The sequence below is a fragment of the Hippocampus guttulatus genome, chromosome 12 (genome assembly GCF_054856545.1).
Source record: "Hippocampus guttulatus isolate MCC_2025c chromosome 12, RoL_Hgut_1.0, whole genome shotgun sequence".
NCBI lineage: Eukaryota > Metazoa > Chordata > Actinopteri > Syngnathiformes > Syngnathidae > Hippocampus > Hippocampus guttulatus.
In genome coordinates this window covers 16,353,228-16,373,124 of record NC_141272.1, presented here as the reverse complement: position 1 = coordinate 16,373,124, position 19,897 = coordinate 16,353,228, and the positions used below count along the sequence as shown (strand labels likewise).

Genomic DNA, 19,897 nt, shown 5'->3' with positions numbered 1-19,897 from the left:
GTCATACTGGCTCACTGGTAAACATTTTCCTTTGAAAAGGGTTAACTTAATGGTCGGCGCACCACAGAGTTGACAGGAGGAGGGAGACCTTCATCTTGAAAAAAAGTCACAACTTAGAAAGACATTTCCACCTTGAAAAGCGCCAGCTCGAAGCGATAAAATATACTTATTAGAAAGGTTGAGACCATTTTAAAGAATGAAGTTATTTTTCCTCCAGAAGCCATCCCAGTAGCTTGGAATGAACGGAAGCCTGAAGCCAAACCAGTGCCATTAGAACAAGATGACAAAGAGTTGCTAAAACTCTGCTTAAGTGGTGGGCAATCCGAAATGTTACTTGCTGCACTGCTGTATGCGATTGAATTCTTTGCACTTCACTGTATTCTTTGAAAAAATGTTGTACCAAGACACATTTTGAATGGAACTTTTTATGTCCACTGGATAGTTATTTATGCTTAAATTAATTTAGTGTGTGTTGCATACAACATATGAATTTTATGAAGAACTGGAAAAACCACAATGGAAAGTTGTGGTTCATTTAAATTTAGAGAAAAACTGATGATAGAATTCATCTTTTCAAAATATCTGTTTTGTGAATATGCTTGTGTATCTCAGTGTGAATGTACTGCTAATACCCCAAATCAAATCAGTGTGGACAAGCTCATTCTACGACATGAAGTGAAAGCCTTTACAGAATACCCGAAATAGTCCACATATTGTCAGGATTCATATAATTTTGTAAGACAACTGTGACTGTATCTTAATTAGTGCCGAATATTTTACATATTCTCTTGTCAATGCCTCATTCATACAAATTCATATAATTTTGTAAGACAATCTATATTAACCCTTCCTTGAACAGTGTATAGTCACCATTTTTAAAAATCCATTCCAGAACATTGAATCTCAATTTTTAAACGTGTGTATATGTGATTGTGTGTATGTCTAGGGGAGTGCAATGTATTTATATATTTCACGATACACTTAGGGGGTGGAGGGCCCTGCAAAATCTCGTTATAACAAGTGTGCAATGACAATAAAGGATTCATTCATTCAATCACTTTTTCTAAATTACTACAGTATTTGTAACTTCTAAGCAGTCACAAACTCTTGATGCTGAGCAGGAAACACAGAAGACCCAAATGTCACAATGTGATTGGCTTTGGACAGCCTATAGACACAATGTCGACAAGATAATGACTGTGCATGCCCGGAAGCAGAGCATACAGTAGTATCAATACCCCTGAGAGAGAAACTGCCTTATGGTGCCTGGTCTTGAGCTCTGCTTCACCTTTGAAGTGGCAAGCTCCAGCATAGCAATGAGTCCCTGGCATAGCAAAACTTAAACAGAGGAAGCTTTAGCATAATAATCCTTAATGGTGCTGCTGTGGTATAAAACAGATTTATCCAGTCAAAAATATACACCCATGAATATTTGATTTCCACAAGCGAAAATGTCATGCAGGGACACTCGGAGAAGCTGTTTAATACAGTGACATTTTTCAGCAGTAAGAGGGGTCAAAAGTGAAGGATTGTGTGAAAAAAAAATAGACATGGAGATTCAAAAAAGTCTTCATTGGCTTGTATGTATAGCCTGCAACTCAAGCTCTCACCTATCAGACCTCACTATGTGTTTTTTTTCTTCTCTCCGTTACATGTGGCCAAAAACATCCACATGCCTTTGGCAAAGCAGAGGCCAGACAGTAAGACGTTATTGTCCAAGGATGAGGAATTTCTCATTTATTCAATGGCAAAGGGTCCTGTATGATATTACCCAAAAACGATATACATAAAAAATGTCAGCTAACAGGCAAAAGATGGAGTGGAGACACCTCAAATGGAGAAAGTATTTAAGTGAAAGAAATAATGTGACTATAGGACACATATACAGTGGACTCCTACATTCGTGGGCTATAGGGACTGGGCCTGACCGCAAACAGGGAAATTCAGCAAATAATTGCCTCTCATTGAAATAGCATTTAATTATTATCCATCCATCCATTTTCCGAACCGCTTGATCCTCACTAGGGTCGCGGGGGTGCTGGAGCCTATCCCAGCCATCTCCGGGCAGTAGGCGGGGGACACCCTGAATCAGTTGCCAGCCAATCGCAGGGCACACAGAGACGAACAACCATCCACGCCCACACTCACACCTAGGGACAATTGAGAGTGTCCAATCAGCCTGACATGCATGTTTTTGGAATGTGGGAGGAAACCGGAGCACCCGGAGAAAACCCACGCAGGCCCGGGGAGAACATGCAAACTCCACACAGGGAGGCCGGGGCTGGAATCGAACCCGGTACCTCTGCACTGTGAAGCCGACGTGCTAACCACTGGACTACCGGGCCGCCCGCATTTAATTATTATTATTATTTTTTTTTTTTTAGGAATACAAATTACAGCGAATAAACGGGGACTTGTGTGAATAAAAGGGGATATGTTCTGCAAATAGGTGCCTCCCCAAATGCCAAACCGCTAATACTGTATGCAGGTATCCACTCTTAAGAGCAAATTTCTGCAAAGAACTGTTGCTCACCTGAAAGTTACATTTGCCTGAATTAACATTATGAATTAACAAATATATCACAAACTATCACCACAAAACACATTCATGGTTAAAAACATCTTCCATCATGGTTGTACTATTTTAAATACCGTATTTTCCGGACTATAAATCACAGTTTTTTTCATAGTTTGGCCGGGGGTGCAATTTATACTCTGGAGCGATTTATGTGTGAATTTATTAACACATGATTGTCATTTCACGTTATTTTCGCATTAGACCACAAGAGGGCGCTCTCGGCCTGTGTTGATAAATCGGCGATGAGTCTGACGTAAGCAATGTAGAAGAGGAAGCGGCGCATCGTCTACCTCCCGAGTTGTTTAAAAGTGACACAGAGGATGAAGATTTCATTGGATTAGTGATTTGGAGTGAAACCGATAGTTTCGTAAACTTGTTAGCATGTTCTTTATGCTAGCGTTATCTGAATAACTCTTAATATGTTACGTTGTGACTGACATTACCAGGCATGTCAGTCATGTAACGTTAGTATACCGTACACTTATTCAGCCTGTTATTCTCTATTTTATTTTTATTTTAAATTGCTTTTCAAGATGAGATGTGTTTTTGGTGTTGGATTTTATCAAATAAATATCCCCCAAAAATGCGATTTATACTCCAGTGCGATTTATACGTGTTTTTTCCTTCTTAATTATGCATTTTTTGGCTGGTGCGATTTATAATCCGGAGCGACGTATAATCTGAAAAATACAGTACACTAAAACGCTTCATGTTACCTGCATGTACACATCAGCAATTGTGATGATTATGATCACACGGATGATGGTGATTATCATGATGATGATAAATTACTGTCGAGGTGCAGTATGATGTAAAACAACGAATGCAATTTGATTGCACAGTAAAGCGCAGGAATTACTGTAGATCAGTGCGCCTCCAAAGGAGCGATCAGTATAGCGCTGCGATGATCCACACAATGACAACACAAAGTGGCGGCCGTGGATTATTTTAGCGATGTTCCACGGAGCTATTGTTTCAGATTCCACTGTTTCCTGCCGTGTTTCCTACGCATGCAAACACAGACATGAGCTTCGCCATCTTATCTAGCCACGACCAACTGTCCTACTGCTGGATGTCAATCAAAAATCCTACACGGCTGCTGAAAGATTTGTGATTGGTTAAGCGAGTGTTTGCACATGGAAGTGCTGCCAAACCACACATTTGTGTTGAGCAGATGTTTGCTTGCACCGTCAGCTAATTTGGCAACGCATGCACAAACTGTTTCGAGTTATTCATATCATAATACTGCAGATAGTATTTCACCGAGAAAATAAGCAAAAGAACAATTTTATGACCTTTCTTTGTTACAATCGCTGAATAGCAAAATTAGGAATGCTGAACCGTGAATATGCGACTGTTCATTGTCATCATATTGAATGTTGTCCTCGCAATTCTGGCACCCACAAACAATTCTCAATCATGCATGCCAATCGTGCATGTGCAGATCTCTGCCTACTTCTCCCGAGTTGCTCCTCAATTTTATGCTCTGATGGATGACAATAATTTAAGCTTCCTGATATGCAGTTGTACTTAATTGGACTGTCACAAGTTCTCGGGCTGCGTCAAGCCACACAATGACTGGGGCTATCGGAGTATATTGGATTCAGGTGAGCGATCTTGTACATTTCACGTGTCTTACAACAGAATTTTGCAACGTGACAGCGACAAGACTGTCTACAGCAGCCACATTTAAATAGAGGGCAACTCTATTTCAAGTCATTTTGATTTTAGTCCCTTATATTTCTTCTTCACGCTGCACTCCCAACCATATGTCTATTTGTTGTTGTTGTTTTTTTAATCATGTCAAACCACTCTGACAACGGGATTCAGAACTGTTTACATCAGGGGTTCCCAACCGCCGGGCCGCGGACCGGTACTGGTCCGCGGGTCATTTGGTGCTGGGCCGCACAGAAAGAATAAATAATTAACATTCCTTTCATTTTATTCATTTTGGAATCTGAAAGATTTTGAAAAATTACCGGATTCTCTGTTATATCAGTCTACAGTATGTTACTCTTGCGCAGGTGAATGTGCGCTTCTCGGTCATGTGATAGGTTACCGCATAAAAAATAAACGTCTTTGAAATGTTTTTTTCGGAAATGGGAAAAGGCCCAGCCAGGGGACAGAAGAGGAGCCTACGACTTTCAAGAAAGTGAAGGCTACATTTAATAGACAGTATCAGGAGTCCTATTTCAAATACGGCTTTATCTCAACGGGAGATTCACATGCACCAAGCCAACTCTGCATAATAAGCGGCGATGGTGAGCCGTATTTTTTTGCGGCGTATCTTATTTTTAAGGTACGTTGAAACATTGTAGCGACCAGAGAATGTTGCCGCCAGATAGAATGTTCCTCGTTTCATGATTCGTGTTTATTATTATGTTTCGAAAATACCACACTTTTCATGCAGGTCACATCATATTATATTGTTGTATTTATCCGGCCATAAGTGTCGGTCCCTGAAAATATTGTCTGACAGGAAACCTGTCTGTGGGGCAAAAAAGGTTGGGGACCTCTGGTTTACATTCACTAGAAACTCCTCTCGTTCCATTTTTGACACCACTAATAATAATAATGCAATCGTAAAATGGAAATTTAGTTGAAACAAAATACCTCTGTTCTATCTGGACCAATACGAGTGTTATATGACTGTATCAAAAAACGTTACGTTTCGAATGACCAAATTATAATTCAGATGTTTAAAATCACTCTTAGTATGATGCCCTTATCAAAAAGCAATGTCTTTTTTTCTGTGCTTGCAGTTCAGACGTGCATTATCGTCAGGAGGAATTTTGGTCTTTCTTCTTGAGACCTCGCTTTCAATTCAGTCTTTTTCGCCACTAGTGACAAAAACGCTTACTGACTATAAAATCCAAAATACTGCACTGATCTTTTTTAGAATTTCAGAGGCTTACAAATACAGATTGTCACCGTCTCTAACACACGTTAAAACCATACCTGATGGTATTGTGGCACTTGGCAAACAGCAAATCTTCTCCTGTGGGGGTTGCAATGCAAGCACATTCGCACAAATTTCAAAGCGAGCGTGGTGATGTGCTCTTTGTTCACAAAATGAAGAGGAGCACATGTACATGATTGAGGTGGTCTTTTCAAATTCCTGTCAGACTAATGTTTTCTATGTTCCTCATTCCCAGTGTACTGCTGGAAGTTGTAGCGAGTCACAACAAAAGCGCCTCGTCGTCCGGGCAGCCGGTTCAAAACATTGCACTTGTAGTCACAAATTCAACTTCTTGTGCTTGTTAGTACAACCGGCAACCGTGCAGCAAGTTCCCAAGCCGCGCAAAACATTTTTCAATGCGTTGGGGGTTTATAATCGCAAAAAAAGGGTGCAGAGAAATAAATGTTCAAATAAAGCGCTGTGAAATGAAACCCGCTGTAACAAATATCTAAATTTTACCGGAAGTCGCAGACATACTTGTTTCTCCATGTGAGCCCTCAGGAGTACGGTGGGATAGGATTTCTCTTTTCGGCAGCTTTACAGAATGGCCGCTTCGAAGGAGATACTTTAATCTTCCAGCTTCATGTAAGTTCACAGTTTTTAATTGCAGGAATTCTGAGAGATCTTTTGTGCGAAGGATGGTTCATATTACAGGCAGAGTTTCTTGAGAAAACTCCAAACTGATATGTGTGTTTTATATGGCAGTGCAGCTAACCGAAGCAAAGGTAAAGATCTAACGTTTAGTTTGACAAGAAAAATAGGAAATGTATGTCCAGAAGTGTGTACTGCATGTACAGGAAGTAGTGCTTTAAACCGGGGGCGTGCGAAAGCACAGTAGATGCAGGGAACAAAGAGGTTTCAGCGTTGTTTTTGGACAACGGGGGGTAATCATTCGTTTTCGAACAAAAGAGGCTTCTCATTCATCCACTATCTGCAGAGGACATGTGTTACCAGTGGTGTTTTCTATTGTTACCGTGGCCACTCACCCTGGGCATTGAATTCACGCCACCGGCTTGGGAGTGCAGAGCAATAACCACTGAGCAAAAAGTTCGGGAGTGCTGGCTTGCCAGATTGTCTTATAAGTGTAATAGAAACAAACTGCGCTTTGTCAACTCATGCTTGCATCTGTTATACATAACCCAAAATATTTCAATATTCAAACGCTGCACGGACCTTTCTTGAAGTATATTACTGTTTAACGCAGAGGTGGGCAAACTACGGCCCGCGGGTCGAATCCGGCCCATCTGTCCTTTTAATCCGGCCCGCCAAAGGTCGGTCCACAATTAAGGTTCGATGTAAATGATTGCATTCATTTCAATTGGACTTGTAATGACAGGCATTTCACCGCCAGGTGGTGCATTGACTTGAAGTTGCAGAACACAGGGAGGGGGGGGGGGGGGGATCTTTTCGACCACCTAGGACCTCTGTATCGCTCTACTTCTACTGGTCTGATCACAACCCATCTGCAGAAATGCACAGGCTAAAATAGGTCATCAACAACACTGTCGTCATTTTAAAAAAGTATATTAATACAGTACTTTCATGCTTTTGTTCTGTTGATGTTTGATATGGACTGTCAACAAATGCAGTTTATTTTTTTAATGTACCATAGCTCGTGCTGACCTGGCCCTTCTGTCAAATTTTAAAAGTCAATGCGGCCCCCGAGCCAAAAAGTTTGCCCACCCCTGGTTTAACGTCATGTCTGTTTGTTTTGTTTTCAGCCCAAGCTGGGGTGAAGGGCGTGTCCCTCGAGCAGGCACACCTGTTCAGCATTTACCAATCAAGCCTGCCATGTATTTAAGGACTGCCAAGCTGCCTTGTCTCTTGTCAGATTATTGACCTTGCTTGCTGGAGTGCTTCAGCTGTTGTTTTCGAAATCTCTATCGACTCTCCATAGTTGCTCTCGTTATTCATTGATTCTTGATGTTAAGTATTTTAATATTTTCCTATTGCTTTTGATCCTTGGCTTCGCGTTATTGGCTTCTTATTCCCGAGTACCTTGCTTTTTGCAAGCACTTTTTTCATCCTTTTTTTTCTCCTGGCTCCTTGTGACCAGCGATTTCTATTTCTACTAACACTTTAAGCAAAGAAAGTATGGAGGGGGGAGGGGGACATGACATAATCTGTTATCTTTTTCACAACTCACATTTAACATTCCTCTGCCTGCACATCCTTTGCAGGACCATGATTGAAATTTATATCAGAATCTTATCAGAAATTGGTTCAAGTCGCAAAATGAAATGAAAAATAAATTGCCTCAATGGAATTTGTGGTTGTTGATGAAAGTGCATGGAAATCAAACCATTGATCAATCAATCAAATGTCAAACAAGATACACTTATTACTTCAAGAATGTTCTCCTACTACCCTGCGTCTGATGATAATAATAATAAAAGTAATAATAATTCAATCATGTATTATATCTTCATGACATCAAGACAAGCCCTTCCAGTATATGAAAGCTTCACTCAGAGGATAAGCACCCACATTTTCACAAAATGAGCCACAGAAGATCAGCCATTTACTCCATCAGTTTCTAATTTTTAATGAAGCACCACCTTTGTTGAAACCTCTCCACTCTAGCCTGAATGAATAGATAGCGGAAAACCAAGAACATTATTTTTTTTCTTGCTCTCAAAGCAACACAAAGATTGTCTTCCTCCATTGATTTTGTTACCCATCAAAGACAAAAATGTTAAAAACCCAGAAAAATCTCATTACAAAGGCTATTTGCTTCATCTGTGGGGCTCAGTGAGGAAGATGATTGCATTTTAGTAGTTCATTAATAACTGAGTATGTGAACAATGGCAAAGGGTCTGCTTCGTCATCTTGAACTCAAACTACTCGGGCCATTTTGAATCCCAGAAGCAAGGCAGTCATTCAGATTCGCATGCTTTCAACAGAACATTTTCATTGTAAACGCAATACAACCGTCTGTGCCTTTTAACATCGACAGTAGCAGGACTCGACACTAACTTTCCCAGTTGAGCGAAAGATATTGATTTGTCACACCCACACATGATTTGGTCGGTCACACCGTTTTAAAAAAAAACATTTTTTTAATGGGGTGTTAATAACATGATCATGTGTGATATACGTAATTGGCATACTGCCGCTTCATATGAAATACAAACTGATAATGACTCAAGTTGCATCTGCAAAATATTTCATTTTTGCAGAATATGAAGTTTGTTCCCAAAGGCACTGGCTGACCAAACTTATTTTATTTAATAATCATTTTAGAAAGAGTGCCAAGTGTGCTGGGACAAGATGGCCATGCCACTTGCTGCTGGAGGAGAATGTGGATCCATACCTTCTGCAACGTCTTTGGATCAATTCTCAAATGTAAATATTGATAGTTTGTATATGTCAGTCATTTGAGGTACTGTATTTGCAGTATCATATCAGAAAGAAGCGCGATGGCAGACACACACAAGGACCAGGAAAAGCAGTAAAAGAAAGAAAACCGGTGACATTGACAGGCAGTCCCAAAATGTATTACGTAGTTGCAGCCAAAATTCATTCATTAGTGTGGTCACAGATAAACATACGTACATGTGGGGAAAATGTTTTACAAAACCTGTGTTGGTGGAAGCATTAAACTATATGCACTCGCATGAATACAACCAGAGGAAATCTTACTTGCAGACGCTGAAAACAATTGTATATGCGACCATTTTGGTCACAGTCTTGTGCCCTGAGTAGATGTCCCTTTGTGCGGTCGCTCGAAAGAGTCAAATGCAAGCAAAAAATATGACAGCCCAAAAACAAAGTTTGCCATGAAAAAAATAAAATAAAATCAATTGTTCATCTGCATTAAAAATTTGATTAATTACTTTGTACTGCTCATTGGTGAGTCAAGAAATATATGTATACCTGAGTATGTGTGTGTTATGGGTGTTCCCTTACAACACGTGTCAAACTCAAGGACCGGGGGCCAGATGTGGCCCACCACATCATTTTAAATGGCCCGCAAAAGCCGTCATACTTGCTAAAATGTGTACCAACATTTCTAATTTTCATATATAATAAATCAGTGACGTACTGTAAGCATTTTCTTGTTACCAAACCCCTCATTACAGTTCCTTGACCAAAAGAATGAATAAAACGTTCTTGACTTCTTTATATTGTTTCAGTCATCACAGCCCTCCAAGGGAAACAGTAATTATGATGTGGCCTGCGAAAAAAATGGGTTTGAGGACCCTGCCTTACAAATTACTTGCATATTTCTAAATTGGAGGACTTATAAAGGTCATCTTATCTCACGTCACTAAAACTATCAAGACCTAAGTCACATGGTGGTAAACCAGCTGATCTCGCATATTGTTACATCATTTGCTTCCTTTTTACCTGAAGGGTAGCTTACACAGTGAGTCTCCTCAGGCCATCATGAATCTGTGTACCAGACCCCCCGCCGCCAACACACACGCACTCATACACATACACATTGACCACAGACACCCATGATGCCCAGCTTGAGAGCCTTGAAGGAGTTCCAAACATATGCAAGGGGCAAATTAGCAGTCTGGCTGGAACTAACACCTTCCCACAAGACCTGGCACCGTTCGGACAAGCTGGAAGTGTCACAAAGTGGGCATCCTCAAATCCAGTCACAGTCATCTTTTCTTCTTCTCCTCGCGCTTCTCATCACCCACCAGGGCTGATTTGGCACACAGAATAATTGTGAAGTGTGTTCATAAGGACTTATTGGATTTAATGTTTGCCCCCCGATGGGAGCGGCTGATATGAAAAAAAAAATTGAAACTCGAATCACTGAACAATGTATAACTTGAACGTAAGATTCACATACTGTACATATCACATGGCTTTGGAGTGGTTGTTTCAAGTGTAGTATTGCTTGGAATTCATAGTTGGGCACTTATTGTTGCATCAATGTGTTCTTACCTGCATATGGGATGGGAGCATCCTTATCCAGAGCCACCAAAGGAGGATCAAGCAGAACAACGTCAGTGTTTTCGGTGATGACCCCATGGTATGACGTCTCAATCCATGGCTTGTGTTTATTCACTGTGGGGGACAAAGTAGCCAGTGTGAGTGATACACTGCCACAGCAACAGAAAGGGCAAGACTTTACAGGCTAGGAGATGTGTAAACATCTTCATTTGAAACATTGGGGAATGGTTGTTTGTTTTTTGTTGTTTTTCAAGACATCTCAGTTTACTAATTCCCATTCCCTTTCTTTTTTTCATTTAAGAGTATCTTCCTGTGAAACATCCGAATCAAAGCAGTGGGTCTTGCTCGATCAATGACCATCAATGCACTGCCAGCAGAGCTTCATCGAAGGTCCATTCAAAACAAATGTTCTTTGCTTCGGGTATAATTCAGGGCTTTAATTGAGTAAAAGTACCCTGGATTTGGTAGCAATGTGCAAAATAACTGACAACCTGAAAAGAATGATTAAATGAAACAAACAAAATAAAATTCCACAAACGTCCATTTGCCATGTAACAGCATTATTTTTTTTCTAATGGTGTACTAAAAATAAGGAACATTAACTAAGCTCTGGAAGTTCACTAAAATCACCATTACCAAAAAATAAAACATTTAAAAAAAGACTGTTTTAATGACAGTTCAGGTTGGACGTATTTGCATATTTTGGCCACTTGTAGTTTTAATGGGCAGGTGTCTCCGATATTTTTGTCGATAGAGTTTACTACCGCGACCTTTGTGACGATAAGCAGATAAGAAAATGGATGGTAAGATCGATAGTTCATTACCTGTTATTGTTCAGAGGGTTGCAGCAAAAGATGTACAAAATATGATGTTCCCATTTTAAACATCAGAATCATGATTCAAAATGGAGCATACTCTGATGTAGAGCCTGAATTGATCATTTAATTTGGCATGGATTTTTTATTTTTTGGGTTTGTGCGTTTTAGTAATGTTTCTGAGGACTTCTTGAATCGGCAAGAGACCGGAGAAAAACACGCTTAACATTACCGAAGCCAACGTTTTAAGTTTCCGCCTGTAAATAGTGGCTAATTACACAGCCCTGATAGAGCTACTACAAGCGCTGATGGATGGAAACGTTATACAGTGTTATCATGGGATGAATATGCATGGGCTTGCTACAAAAAGTAAGTGGTGAAATTATACTTTAAAAAAAAAAAATCATTATAAAAGCCAAGCCTTGGCATTTAGGGATCAATTAACTCGGTGCTTCTGTACAATAGATTTTAGGGGAATTGTTATGCATCACTGCTGCCAAATCTGCCGGTAGGGAGTATTTTGTGCAACTTGACAATGATAACTATACAAGATATGAACTGGATCGCAAAGTGTGACATCTACTGTGGAATCTGGGTCTTTTAGTGACTTCACGTTGAGTTATAAAACAGCTTTGGAGCTCTGCCGACCTTTTAATTATTCCTGACATGACAATTAGTGGCGCGATGCATGATTATTTTAAGACTGCCAAAGGCAGGGCTGAACGTTTCGTCGAAACATTTCTGTGATTGTCAATGCGTTTCCAGTTCATCAGCGATGTTATGTTGCAAGAGAGTCTATCCGGGCATAAAATACATACATAGAAAAGGTAGCAGGAAACTGAAGCTCACAATTTACATGTGAGATAACATCACTCCAGTCGCATCTTGACATTGACATTGTTTTTGGCCAGGTGTGACCAACAGTACAGTTCTGACTGGTTAATGATGGCTCAAGGCCAGATCGAAGTTGACCCCACCGTGTTGATATTTTTTTTCCCCCGATCAGGAGTGAATTGCTCACATCCGGTCATCTCTGCAGTGTCTCAGTTGGATACCACCTTCATTCCCTCGCAGACAAGACAAGAAATCTCAGCGATCAGAGCTCACTGGGATCATTGGATTGACACCACGGCACATAACCCTGGAGTTCAGCCAGATGCTCCACTCTTGTTGCAAACAATTCAGTCCACCACAGGTTGTGAAAGATGAGAAAGGGGTTTACAAATGAAAATGCCAACCCATCAATTGCAAGAATCCCAGGAGAAGCATTTCAGCCTCTTGCCTGGCCGGACTCTAGAACTACAGTTTGACACTTAGGATAGCTTCACAGATTGCTGTCTCATTTGCATGCCACACAGAGTAACAATGTGTCAAAGACTGATCCGAATTGAACTTTTACGGAGTGTTCACTGACATGTCTTCAAATGACCCCAACAATTATTGGATTTGAAGACAGCATTGATGTTTCCTCAGTGACGGATGGAATGAAGCATCAGTGTCGCCCAAATGCTTAAAAAGGCTTCTCACAACAGTAGTTATCTGGCAAAAGTGGCTAACCAGCCTTCCTTAAATGACATTGTGTATGTACCCAAACATGACGCTTCAATTAAAAAAGAAAAATCAATAAATAAATAAAAAGAAAACAAAAAGAATGAATACAAATGAAGCTTGGTTATAAATCTTTGGCGAATGAATCAGTAAGTGAGACAATTTAAAACATCCATCAGGAAAGTTGAACAATAAATACCTTGTCAGGTTGCCCCTCATTGCTAAACAGACTCACCTCAATGGCAATATTTGTCTTCTTGACATTTTGATTGAACCGGCCAGTATTCATCTACACGGCAGCCTTGAGGCTCCAGAAGCTACTAATAGGATATATGCTTACAGATTTGCCAAAGAAAAACACACCATTTCAGATTGTACTCCAAGTGACCCCAATTTTTAGAAGCAAACAACATTCATTGGCACCTAAAAGCAACCAGTAAATGGCGTCTCGTAATGCCTTGTCGTGAATGGAAAGAGGGCAAGTTTCCTGAGGCTTGTCATGAAAAGGCTTTAGCAGTCAATGGAATGAAACACACCATTCTTGTTTTTATCTGGCGCTAACTGAAGGACTTGGGCCAGACGCCCATTCGTTGAGTTTAATTTAAAACCGAAGCAGAGCTTTGAATACCGTGACCTTCCACGGAGACAATAAGCAAAAAGGGGGAAACCGCTGCATTGTTAGAATAATCAATATTCTTTGTCTCTCGCAAAGTCGTTTGGGCGTCCCGAGGCAAACCCAGTCACGGTTTTCTCGACGTCGGTGTACGACAAAGATTTTGAATATTCGGGCCATGTTTTGGTAGACAGACAGGTTTGACGGATTTGGTGCATGCCATCTATTTCACTCGTAAGTGTGACAACAACATGGGACAATGCCTCTGAATCTTTGTAGAAATCAATTCACTGAACGAATTCTAATCATTAGAATCGTATTATCTACTGCAACTGGTGAGAGTGTTTGGCTCTTGCTGTTGCTGCTGTTGTTGCTGTTGAGCAACCTCCAACTGGGTCCCAAAGTGGCTCCTAAAGCGACCCGGGTGCCTGCAGACCCAGTTGTCGGCTGTTGTTTGAGAACTGTTCGTAGCCCGAAGACATGCCCAACACCACTTGGAGGTCGTTCCCGAGTTGGGCGGCTCTTGCTGTTGATATTTGGGCCGCCCTGTGGTCCAGTGGTTAGTGTATCGACCTCACAGTGCAGAAGTACCTGGTTCAATTGCAGCTCCGGCCTCCCTGTGTGGACTTTGCATATTCTCCCCGGGCCTGCGTGGGTTTTCTCCGGGTACTCCGGTTTCCTCCCACATTCCAAAAACATGCATGACAGCCTTATTGAGCACTCAAAATTGTCCCTAGGTGTGAGTGTGAGTGCGGATGGATGTTTGTCTCTGTGTGGTCTGCAATTAGCTGGCAACTGGTTCAGGGTGTCCCCCGCCTACTGCCCGAAGACGGCCGGGATAGGCTCCAGCAACCCCCGTGACCCTTGTGAGGATAAGCAGATCAGAAAATGGATGGAAAAATGGATGTTGATATTTGATATTTGTAATCAAAAAAGTTTTCCTTCTCCTCTTCTCTACGTCACTCGGACAACTCAGTTTCACTTTCACTACCTTTCACTTCATTAAACTCTTCCTGAATCAAGAAGATGGAATCGTCCATTGCAAGAGAAGGGTGGGGCTGAGGGGGTGGGGACTTGAAACAATCGTGATAGACCAAAGCATTTTGATGTGTTTCTAAGCACATAAACTAAGAATCATAACTGCCTTGAAACAAAAAATGTTCTGAACTGAAATTTTGAGCGCCAGGAAATTGTCCGAGTTTTCCAAATGGGAAACATCCGTAAATGCACACAAACATACACAGCACACATACATGTCGATGGATCTCTTCTTGACAGCTTCCAGTTTTTCCACACTTGTTGCATATGTCCTGCAGTAACTTACTAAATTGTAAAAGCAAAGGTTTTATTTACACATAATCTTATGCTCCATCTCTAAGTATGTTTCCTCACAAATGAGTGAAGTTATAGGCCACTGAACCATTTTTGTTGCTCAATTAAATTCAGCCACAGGGGTTGTCCTGAGCAGTTATTAAACCAGTACATGCTAATATAATCACGTTGTGTGACGGATGAAAGATAAATGTTGGAGCTCAGATGCCGGGCAGCAGGACTATCTCCCCCTGCCATGTCCTGAGCAATTAAGTAGGGAGCTGTGGAATTGACTGGAGTCTCCGTGCGTGGAAAGAGGTGCTTTGACGGTTGATTAATCTCTGACCCAGCCCACAATGTGCCACCGTAACAGTGCCACTGGGTACCATCTCCTCGGTGGTGTGTGTGTTGCAATCAGAACATGAGCCGGGAGGGGTTGGGGGTGGGGCAACGGAGGAAAAGAAACAGTTGTAATTAAAAAAGGATAAAAAACATCTGCAAGAAATTGAACCCAGATTGACAAGGTCAACAAAAGTGCTTTGAAGAATTCGTCAGCAACATGAACAGTAAACACAGCAACAAATATTTAATTACAGTAACAACGAGCTGGTCCCTCCAAGATGTCCATCACTGGCCCTCAGCAAACGACAGACATTCAGCCTTTTGTTGTAACATCACAGGATGAGACTCACTTCTCATCCCCTCAACATTTGAATGATCCCTGCTATCTTTGAGCCTTGCACAATTTTATGAATCATCTCATCTCTGCACTCATCTCTGAATTTTGGCATCCTCGTGCAAGCTAGACATGATCCAGAAAATAGCTTTATCCAAAAGGCATGAAGCAGATTTTACAGTACATGGGGTAATTTATTTGGGATTGATGGATGAGGCGGCACGGTGAGTGACTGGTTAGCACGTCTGCCTCACAGTGCAGAAGTGCAGGGTGCGTGGGTTTTCTCCGGGTACTCCGGTTTCCTCTCACATTCCAAAAACATGCATGGCAGGTTTATGGAACACTCTTAATTGTCGCCAGGTGTGAGTGTGAGCACTAATGGTTATTCGTCGATGTGTGTCCTGCAGTTGGCTGACAACCAGTTCAGGGTGTACCCTGACTACTGCCCAGCATGCCCAGGACCCTCATGAGGATTAGCGGATTAGAAAATGTATTGATTGATGGATGCACAGTCAATCGCACGGCACAGTCAATCGCACGGCACATGAAGACCAACCACAACCATTCACACTCACAATCACACCGAGGGACAATATACTGTAGAATGTCCAATCAATTTACCATGCTTTATTTATTTTTTTTAATGTGGGAGGAAAGCGGAATACAGTACCTGAAGAAAACACACAAGGAAAACATGCAGACTCCACATAGGAAGGCCAGAGACCGAATATAAAACCTGGACCTCTGCACTATGAGGTGGACGTTGTCACGTTGCGAGGTGGTGGTGGACCCCAAAAAGCAGGCAGGAGGGAGGAGCAGGGTGTATTTGAAGAATTGTATTTAAAACAAAGAAAACTAAATCCAAAACAAACGAAGTCCAAAGTATCAAACAAAACCCATGACTAAAACTAAAACATAACAATGAACTAAACATAACAGAAGCAAACAGCAACACACATGACAGTAGCAAAAAGCAACACAACACACATGACAGTAGCAAGAAGCAACAATAACCCGACACTGAGTGTTCGGGCTAGGAGTCCTTTTAAAGCCCTAATTAGTTATGACCAACAGGTGTGCAGCTTCCGGGGGAGCCCTACAGTGCCACCTGTTGGTCCCTAAACCGAATCATGACAGACGTGTTAACCAGTCGGCCACTGCACCACCAAAAATATAGCCAAAAAACAAAAATATTCAAAAAGTAGTAATAAACTAAATTTCACAGGTTACGCTACATGAGTATGGATGAAGTAAACATAAAATTCTACCCCTACCATTCATTCTCTAAATGATTTTTGATTGATGTTATATTAATATAATAGGTTATTCATTGACAATATACTCTGCTGTACAAATGTATCCAAGTAATGGGCCCATAAATACAGTACATGAGTCAATACTGCAAGTCTGTTTTATATATATATATACAGTATATACTGTATATATAATATAATGTTCACTTACTGTATATACAGTACACACCTACAGATATACAAACATACAATTTTGATGTGAGCTCAATCAAGGATTTTTTTATATGCATCATATGTCTGGAAGGTAATAAAACTGCTACCACTCTGCACATGAATGTCACATTATGGAACGTGTAATAATTACGGAATATGAAAAGCCTCTGGTATATTGTGACCTAGATGACCCTGATCATAGTGAGGTTGTGAGGGTAATTGTTGTGGAGGAGAATAGGCACAGTTTAGAAAATACAGTGTTTGGCGACACTCTAGCCTCATTATTTTGCCTCCCGACACCACATATAATGAAAGGGGCGGACGAAAACCCTCTTCTGTCCTTGCTTCGTTTTTTAAAACAACTTCTCGTCCATCTGGAATCCCTGTCGTTGCCAACCACCACACACACCACCAAATTAAACTGAGACCTATTACTGCTTGCGGTGAAATGCGTCTTCTCCTCCCCCTCCTCTTTCAACCAGCTCTCATCAACCCAGTCTGTCACCTGGTTCCTGCCTGTCCGTCACAACAGAGCAGGTGAGGAACCAACTGAGGAAGATGAATGTGAGGAAGGCAGCAGGTCCAGACAAGATCAGTTCCCGGCTCCTCAGGACCTGCTCTGACCAGCTGTGTGACATTGTCCAGCACATGTTCAACCTGAGCCTGAAGCTGGGCAGAACTCCACAGCTGTGGAAAACTTCGTGCCTGGTCCCAGTGCCCAAGACCCCCCCACCCTAAGGAGCTGAACAGCTACAGACCGGTGGCGCTGACGTCTCACCTGATGAAGACGCTGGAGAGACTCGTCCTCGCCCACCTTCGACCGCTGGTGAGCCCGGCACTGGACCTGCTGCAGTTTGCCTATCAGCCTGGCATCGGCGTGGAAGACGCCATTATCTATCTCCTCCACTCAGTGCTGTCACACTTGGAGAAGGCTGGGAGCACTGTGAGAATCATGTTCTTTGATTTCTCCAGTGCCTTCAACACCATCCAGCCCAACTTGCTGGGAGGCAAACTGCAGAACGCCGGAGTGGACCACCATCTCACAGCATGGATCACGGACTACCTCACAAATCGGCCGCAGTACGTGAGGTTGCAGAGCTGTGAGTCGGACAGGCTTCTCTGCAGCACTGGAGCGACTGTTCTGGCTCCATTCCTGTTCATCCTTTACACCTCGGACTTCAGACACGCCACTCCAACCTGCCACCTTCAGAAGTTCTCCGATGACTCTGCGATTGTTGGCCTCATTACAGAGGGGGACGATCGGGAGTACAGGGGAATGACGAAGGACTTTGTGGACTGGTGCCAGCAGAATCTCCTCCAGATCAACCCTAGGAAAACTAAGGAGTTGGTTGTGGATTTCTGCAGGAAACAGTCCTCACCGGCACCGATGAACATCCAGGGTATGGACATAGAGAGGATGACCTCCTACAAGTACCTAGGTGTTCTTCTGAACAACAAACTGGACTGGTCTACAAACACGGACAACCTGATTAGGAAAGGACAGAGCCGACTCTTCCTACTCAGGAAACTGAGGTCTTTTGGGGTTCAGGGGTCGCTCCTTAAGACTTTCTATAACTCGGTGGTGGCCTCGGCCATCCATTATGGCATTGTCTGCTGGTCAGGCAGCATCTCAGCCCGGGACAGAAAGAGACTGGAGCGACTGGTCAGGAAGGCCAGTTCTGTCCTGGGTTGCTCCCTTGACACTCTGGAGGAGGTGGGCAACAGAAGGATGCTAACTAAGCTAAAAGCTATGATGGACAGTCCCTCTCCAGCCCGCCCTGACAGCACTAGGTAGCTCCTTCAGCCAGAGACTGTTACACCCGCGCTGCAAGAAGGAGAGATACAGACGCTCGTTCCTACCAACTGCTGTCAGGCTGCTGAATAAAAAATAGCAACAATAATATTTAATAATTGAATGATGTGGAAAACAACTGTAAATAGCACTGCGATTTATCCATTTTGTATTTATATTGCACTTAATTGGACGGTGTTTGTTTGTTTTTTCTTCTTCTTTCTGCCTACATTCTTGCTGCTGGAGGCTGTAAATTTCCCCAGTGTGGGACTAACAAAGGACATCTTATTGTTTGAAGGAGAAATGGCTGCTTTGTTTTTTTTTGTTTTTAATATAGACAGAGAAGTATGTTAGAGCGGTGCAGAACATGCATGATGATTGTAAGACAGTGGTGAGGTGTGCTGTAGGTGTGACAGAGGAATTCAAGGTGGAGGTAGGACTTCACCAGGGGTCAGCTCTGAGCCTCTTCTTATTCGCTATGGTGATGGACAGCCTGTCAGAGTTAGACAGGAATCTCCATGGACTATGATGTTTTCAGATGACATTGTCATCTGTAGTGAGAGCAGGGAACAGGTGGAGGAGAAACTAGAGGTGGAGGTTTGCCCTGGAAAGGAGGGGAATGAAGGTCAAGACGGAGTACATGCATGTGAATGAGAGGGACCCAAGTACAAGAGTGAGGTTTCAAGGAGAAGAGATAAAGAAGGTGGAGGATTTTAAGTACTTGGAGAGGAAGAGGAAGGCCAAAGAGGGAGGCTCATGGATGTAGTGAAAGAGGACATGAAGGTAGCTGGTGTGAGAGAAGAGGACGCACAAAACAGGGGTAGATGGAGGCTACTGATTCGCTGTGACGACCCCTGAAGGGAAAAGCCGAAGGGAAAAGAAGATTTTTTATTTGAGGCTGTTGGATCATTCTGTTTTTCTAGCTTCAGATCTGCCATAAATTTTCAAACCATACTAGTGTGTTCGAGCTTTGTTTTGTACATCTTTGTCAGTGCTAGGCCAGATTATTATTATTTTTTAAAAATCATTTATAGTTATGAAAACTTGGAAAGCAGCACGTTCCTATCATGCAGGACCTTGAGGGACATCTGTGCACAATTGAGTGATTGACTTCTTGCTTGGCTCTCGACGGAGGCGGACGCTTTTGCTTTCTGCGCTGTCCCCCACCCCACCCCTGCCCTTCCCTGCTCGCCACTCAGTCCTTGTGCTGTCTTTTGTCTGACTT

General features: G+C 42.2%; 1 protein-coding gene across 1 annotated transcript in view; it reads right to left on the bottom strand.

Annotated features, from left to right (window-relative positions):
- The window catches only part of LOC147197654 (calsyntenin-2-like), a 203,385-nt gene that overhangs the window by 102,630 nt on the left and 80,858 nt on the right, over positions 1-19,897 (bottom strand). The window contains exon 2 of the mRNA XM_086125572.1: positions 10,443-10,565. Within this exon, the coding sequence (XP_085981698.1) occupies positions 10,443-10,565 (123 nt within the window). The remainder of the gene's footprint in view (positions 1-10,442; positions 10,566-19,897) is intronic.